The sequence below is a fragment of the Teleopsis dalmanni genome, chromosome 1, assembly GCF_002237135.1.
Source record: "Teleopsis dalmanni isolate 2A chromosome 1, ASM223713v2, whole genome shotgun sequence".
NCBI lineage: Eukaryota > Metazoa > Arthropoda > Insecta > Diptera > Diopsidae > Teleopsis > Teleopsis dalmanni.
In genome coordinates, this window is record NC_051846.1 from 230,303,991 (window position 1) to 230,311,347 (window position 7,357).

The 7,357-nt window shown below is 30.1% G+C and overlaps 1 protein-coding gene across 1 annotated transcript; it reads left to right on the plus strand.

Annotated features, from left to right (window-relative positions):
* Positions 1-3,033: 3,033 nt before the first annotated feature.
* On the plus strand, positions 3,034-7,352 carry LOC119667633 (zinc finger protein hangover-like; the record flags this gene model as incomplete). The annotated part of the gene is made up of 4 exons (XM_038076937.1): positions 3,034-3,093; positions 5,469-5,720; positions 6,592-6,735; positions 6,795-7,352. Coding segments are annotated over exons 1-4 (1,014 nt in total), but the record flags the coding sequence as incomplete, so codon positions are not given.
* Positions 7,353-7,357: the final 5 nt, after the last annotated feature.

Here is a 7,357-nt window from a genome sequence, read left to right on the forward strand (position 1 = left end):
AGTGGCTGTGAAGCGTAGACTTAACCTCTACTCACATCGTTTAAAATTGTTAAACTTAACTGATGTCAGAATATAGCTTAAAATACATCCATCCCTAATGTGTATACTAAATGTAACTTCTAATGATGTAGACCATTTTTTTACTTCCATTGAGCTTTTAAACTTAGAGCCTTATAAGTTAGTTCCATAGAGTTAGTAACTTCATTAATTTGCACACATTCCCATTCCGTACCTTATCACTCATATATCTTTTGTATATATTGAAATCTGTTTATGACACTAATTGGAAATTACACAAAAAAATCCCTACTTTTAATTTTAAATAATAATTTAAATTAGTAAGGTAGTGTATTTGAGATATATAGAATAGATTAAAAAAAAATTATTTCACTTTAAATTTTTTTACTTCCAAGAAAATGGGTGCTATATAAATAAGGAATCTTGTGCATCGACTTAGCTGTGACGTTGCTCAATGTGGTAATTAATTTCAGTTTTGGTTCATTAGAATTGACACGTAGCTATGGCAATAGCCATCTATTATTTCCTGTACGTTATTTATATTTACATTTTTCATTACATACACACATATCTACATTTCATTAATCAATTCTTAGTAATATTTTGAATAATAAAAAATTATAAAAAATAAAATATATAAAGAATAATTTATGTGATTTCTGAATAATGCAAATAATTTTGTTATCGATGTATAGGTTTAAACCATCTTTTATAGTTGTTCCAGTTATGCCTGAGTTAGTTTATAATTTGAAGTTAATTTAAATAAGTCATAATCTTAATTTAGTTATAGTTTATTTTCTATGTGATTTTGTGGTGTTAACAGATAAATTATCTGGAATTGGTTGACACGAAGATATATAGATCTCTGGGTCCTCACCGACAATAATTAGATTAGTCATAAAAACTTTGTTAAAAAAATTTTATGTCAAGATAATAAAATTTTATTTAATAGGATTTTTTCTAAAAATAATATCTAATAATTATTATAAATTTAGATAATCACTTACAATGTATTACTGTTTTATATGAAAAATTTGTGTTCCTTCTTTAGTTGGTTAATGTATTAATCTCTAATGCTTACTACTACCATTCAGTATGACTATCCTAATATGCGGTATATATTTCGGTAAAGAAGACATTAAGTCTATCTGGTAGATAAAGTATATAAAAATAAGAGAGCACAGGACCGTAACAAAGCATATGTGTGGCACTTTCATCAGTCTCCCTATAACTGCGACAGAAATCATTAATAGGGAGATATAATATTCTTGTTTCGAAGAGATTCAATCTTCTAGATTTTAAGAGATTCAATCTTCTAGTTACTAAGAGATTCAATATTTTAGATTCTAAGAGATTCAATCTTTTAGATACTAGGAGATTCAATCTTCTAGATACTTGGAGATTCAATCTTTTAGAAACTAGGAAATTAAATTTTTTGGATTCTAGGAGATTTAATCTCTTAAATTCTAAGAGATTCAATCTTCTTGATACTAGGAGATTCAGTCTTTTTGATACTAGGAGATTCAATCTTCCAAATTCTAAAAGATTCAATCTTTCAAATTCAAAATGATTCAATCTTTAATCTGGTTCCCTAATTTGCTGTGATGCATCAAAAAACCTACCGCAAAACTGATATCTTTACGGAGCATCTCAATAATATTTTTGGTATTTTCACCTTTATACAACGCGGTCAATTTGCATACAGACACGTCAACTCGTTCGTTGAGTCTTCTCATCTTGTATTTAATTTGTCGATACAGAAATGCGTGGCATTAAAATTTCTTTATATTTGTTATAAATAATTATTATTTTTTAATTGATAAAAATTATTATTTTATCCTGTGATTTTCTAATTCAAGCTAATTAGCCTTTAATACATATAAAAAAAAAAAACAAGTGAAGTGCATCCTTTGAATTAATTTTTCAAAAAATATTTACATATTTGTGGTGTTTATGAGATGATCTGGTATGATAAAGGTGAATGAACATTTGTTGCTGGCTGAGCAGAAATGATTCCAATGGATATGTAAAGTCCTGTTTAAAATTTATTAAAACACACAGAGATGAGGTCAATTTAATTGTTTTGTTTGCGTTTAATAGAATAAGTTCTTTTTTTAATGTTGTTCTTGTTGTTTTTGTTGTTGTAGCTGCAGTTGTAACTGCATTTATTGCGATTGTGCATATTGTCCACACTCTTACCTCCTAGTTTAATATCCTTTATATCCTGTGTATATACACATATGTGTATGTTAAAATATATGCTTCAGTTAGTCGGGAAAACAGGGAAGTAGAAAGGTAGGAAGGTAGGCAGAGGAAGGTAGGTAGGCAGCAGTTATGTATACAAAAGATTTTGTATTATGAAAATGTATTTGATGCACACATTTTCGATTGCCTTCAGATACAATGAATAAGAGGTGAGTGAGCGCTTAATGTGTTTAGGTTTGAGTGTTTCTTGTACATTTGTACAACACGAAAAGCAACAACAACAACGAAATAATAACAAGTAGTAATCGTTTATATGTTCTGTGAGCTCCTTTTGTTGTTCCCTTTGATGGACGAAACCAATATCTACTTATTAGCGAATATGCACCCATGCAACCGCAACTTTTACCACTGAATTAAGAGACAGTGTTGAAAGGGAACAGCTAATTATAAACTAAAAGTTCTATTAAATTTTAATATAAGCAAATGCTCAATTTACCTAATTGATTATACTAAAACGACCCGTAGATATTTTAATGGAGTTTACTTACTCCTTTGTAAATAGTTCACGCAACTAACTGTAAACCAAGGATATAATTTGTTGTATAAACCAAAGTGAATCATATAATTTATATATGTTTAGGTGAAATATGTTATCAGAGATATTATGCCAATTCTATCAAATTTCATAGTTTTTAGTTTAAAAAAAAATTTAATTAAAATTAAAAGACAACTCACATCTTAATTTCTTTTGCTTCCGTCACACTTAATATAGAATATAAGTTTGAAAACTAAATGAAATTTCTTTTGATAATGGAGGGCATCTTTCTCAAGGCAACAACAATAACAATACCAACAACATTGGAAGCAAAAGTAACAGTAGTAGGAACATTGCATACCTTTGTGCAGATAATCATGTACTTAGGTATACCAAAACCGCTTTACATATGCACAATAAACGCAATGCACGCACATACATATTGACAATGCCTACACAAACAAACCAATACAAATATAATTACTCACAGGACATAATATTGGGTGTGCTTTTGCATATATTCATATTAGGTCATTGACATTGTAGCAGCATTAAGAAGAACATCCTACCAAATAGCATCGTTTTAAGTTGCAGTTAAGCTATCGCTTGTATGCATTACACATGAAGTCTATCCGTACTACTATGTGTAATTATTTGGATTGCTTGACATACAGTACATCTAATTACAAAAAAAAACCATTTTATTAATTATAAAATAGTTCGAAAGACTAAATAGAGTCCACTAAAGACATTCTTCTGGTAGTAGATATATAGATGTTATTCTAAATGTGATAGTATCAGGTGCACTTCATGTTTAATTTACAGTTTAAATAACTGTAAATGGTATTAATAATAGCTTTAACTAAAAATAAAAGTTTAGAACTGATTGGGCACCTCATTTATTTACCGTATATACCTATTGATATAGTAGTAAAAATTTGTGATTGTTTATCCTGTAGGTCCACTAGTAGTTTACACTGTTGTTGTTATTGATATCACTTTTCGGCTATGGGAAAACGATGCTGCTTTTATGAGTGATAAATGAGAATTAAAAGCGGCACTTCATCCTTAATGTTGGTGTACTTCCCGTAATAGTTGGCTATTACAGACATGAGTCGTCCTTAGCCACCTAGGTTGACTATAGTCGAAGTAAAAGACTACAACAATAAAAGAACTCTAGTGTGCAATTTAATAGCACCTTACTTTAAATATAAGTTATCACAAATTTAATAAAAGGAAGAGTTAATAAAAGGAAGAGTTACCGTTACACGTAATTATAACTTCTGATTTTATAGTGAGTGATTCATATCTGTACCGACCTAAATGTGCAGGCACCTGAGTTATCTAGTACCTTCTCAGTACCTAAGTTTTGGACGCAGTTGCATTTCTCTTTTTATTTTAGTTTATTTAAACAAATGTTTTAGCATTAAGTTAGTGCCAATGTGAGATTATAAGAATAAAGTCCAATTTTAAATACAATACTTTGGAAACATTAATTAATATGAATCGTTTAAATGAAGATGTTAATGTTGTTTGCACTTTTTCACGTAATATGTGTGATAATAATACAATATATATAATATATTATAATATATCTGACCAGTTAAAAAATTATGAAGGAAGAATAAAATAAGCTTTGACTTTACTCATAACATAATTATCTCTCATTTCTATTGACTAAGAATTACTAAACAAAATTTTCTCATATTAGATTTTCCTACACACAATCACTTCATATTTCAATTTTCACTAAACGATCAAATAGATTATAGAAATAAATTGTCTCAGTAGTTCACGTACGAGTATTAGATCTCACCAATTATAGAATATAACTTAAGCATCATGGATATGTGGCTGATTGATCGGGCTTAACATACGGTTTTCTGTGATTAGAGTTAATGTAGTGGATCCACTTTTCATCACCATTCCATTTAGGCATTTGCTGCTTGTGTCACCCCAATCATTCTGCAATTTATTGTAGCGGTTGACACAAATTTTGGTAGAGTAATCATTCAAAGATTCTTTCTCTGCATTTTCAAACCTTTTGGGTTGGTGTAATGACTCTTTGTCTTTAATATGACAAATCATCACTTTTAGAACATTAAAACCACATTAAACGCACCATGATTTCATTATAGTATCGTCACCATACAGTATCACCAGTAAACGATGACAATTGGCAACAGTTTCTTTTATGCAAATAGAGGGTTAAAAAATCTTCCCATAATTCTAAAGATTTTCTATAATTGCTAAAATCGTATATGTACATAATATCTCTTTACTGCAGAGGAAAGTTGTCAAATGGAACTTCAAAACGTTGTATATGTCATTGAGGTATTACATACTTTGCTTGCATGCGTGGTGCCATCTGTTATTAAATTCTGGTTATTAAGTTATACACTCAGCGTTTGTAGAGAATTCTTTAACAAAATCTTTTCATATTAGATTATTATCGAATTCTGGTTACTGAGTTATGTACTCAATATTGATAGAAAATTCTTTAACAAAATGTGTTCTCATCTTAGATTGCAATGGTTTTATTCTCTTCTCGCTGTATTTAAAGCTTCATCAAGCAATCAAACCTTTAATTGAGACGATTTACTATAGGCAAATGGTCTAAGTAAAAAAATATATATAAAAACCGAATTATATAGATAAGACAAAAAAATATAATTAAAAAATAACTAAAATATGTTTTATTTTTTTTCAGATAACATCTTATGATCGCCTCTCGCTGCGTATATGTCACGCCTGCATTAGCTATTTGAACTCTTGGCAGAGTTTTAAAAATCGTTGCCTTACATCTCAGAAAAAACAACGCAGTTGGGTAGATAATAACTTAAGCATAACAACAACACCAGCTGATAATACGCAAGATGAATATCAAGAACAAAGTAGCTTGGCATCATCAATATTGGATGGAATTACCACGTTAAAGAAGCGAAAATCTTTAACAGTTTATGTGAGTCCTAAGAAACGTCAACAACAACAATCTGTGCAGCAACAACAAAAGCAGCATAAATTAATAAAACTCTTAACACAACCATTTAAATCCAAAGCACATCATGCATTCCAACAACAATTGCTAATGAAATCTCAGCAACAATTTAAAACTAAAATAAAACGTAAAAAGCAACAGAAAATGTTGCTACCACAATTGCCGCAATTACCTGTACTATCGCAGTTATCAGATCTAACAAGTCTTAGCCCGTTGCCTCAACAGCAACCAACGGCAACAGAGGTTGCTACAACAACCTCTTCAAATGCTGCACAGCAATTGCGTTTGTTTAGACGATACTCCTATAATGTAAATGTATCGTGTAGGGGTTTTACCAGCTAAACTATATTATTTTTAATATATATTTTAAGATTTATTTCCATGTATAAATTAACTCGTTCAAGCAGAGTTTTTTCTACCTTTTTTAAGAAAAAAGTTAACATCTACAAAATTAAAATATTTAACATATTTTGGCTAAAGTAGGGTTGTAATACTATGCCCATATACGCATCCTAATTTTTAAAAATGTTTGGAAATATTTTTTATTTAGCTTTCATAATAATTTGATTTAATTATCAAAAGATTTATTCTTTTGATAATCCCTTTTAACAGTTTATTTAAAGACATATACGTCATATCGATCTTAAACGACTATTCCGACAATACCTTATAAATTTTTAACGTTACTATTTTTTTATAACAAAATCTTCTAAAAAGTGCTAATTTTTTAGTGTTGTATATATGACGACATTCAGTTGAAATATATTTTATTTTATTTATTAAATATCTTCAATATAATATAATAATCTGAAATCTGTATTTTGTTTAATTGCAGCCTTTACCTGCAGTACAAATTAAGGAAGAACCAACGGATAATGATGACGATTATAGTATGAAGCATCATGATGAATCTGATGATATTGTTGACCCAACAATGTTTTTGGAACGCACACAAGAAGAAGAGGAGGAGCCAATAATGGTAATATATAATAAAATTTCAACAGTACATAATCAATGCAACGCCATTTTTTTTTGTAGGAACCTCCACATTATAGTTTTTCGAGTGATCAACCTTCTGTTATAAGTGATGTCAAAGAAGCATCCTGCCGTGCGTGCAACTTAAAATTTTCTACGCGTGCAAATGCACGTCGTCATGAACGTAACTTGCATCCCAACCTTTTTGAATTCGGTCCGGCTTCTGCTAATAGTACACCAATTACTAGACCTACAGCAGCTCTTGCCGCGGCATTAGAGTTGCGTCGTACTAATCAAAATTCTAACGCTGCCGACACATCTTCGTTACTGTCACAACAAAAATATCGTCAATTAGTTGTGAATGCTTTCAATCAAGGCGAGGCGGGTGGTTATGATTATGACAGTCCAGAAAAGTATCAGCAATTACTAACTGACGAGAAAATAGTGTTTCTACAACAGAATGAGGACTTTTTGTCACAATATCAAAATATGACTTGTCGTTGCTGCAACAGAAGTTATACTACTTACAAGAATTTTATGGCTCATATGCGTAAAAAGTATGCGACGCTGCCACGGAACTTATGTTTCAATTGCTTGAAATTGAATGATTCGAAGGCGCATTTCAT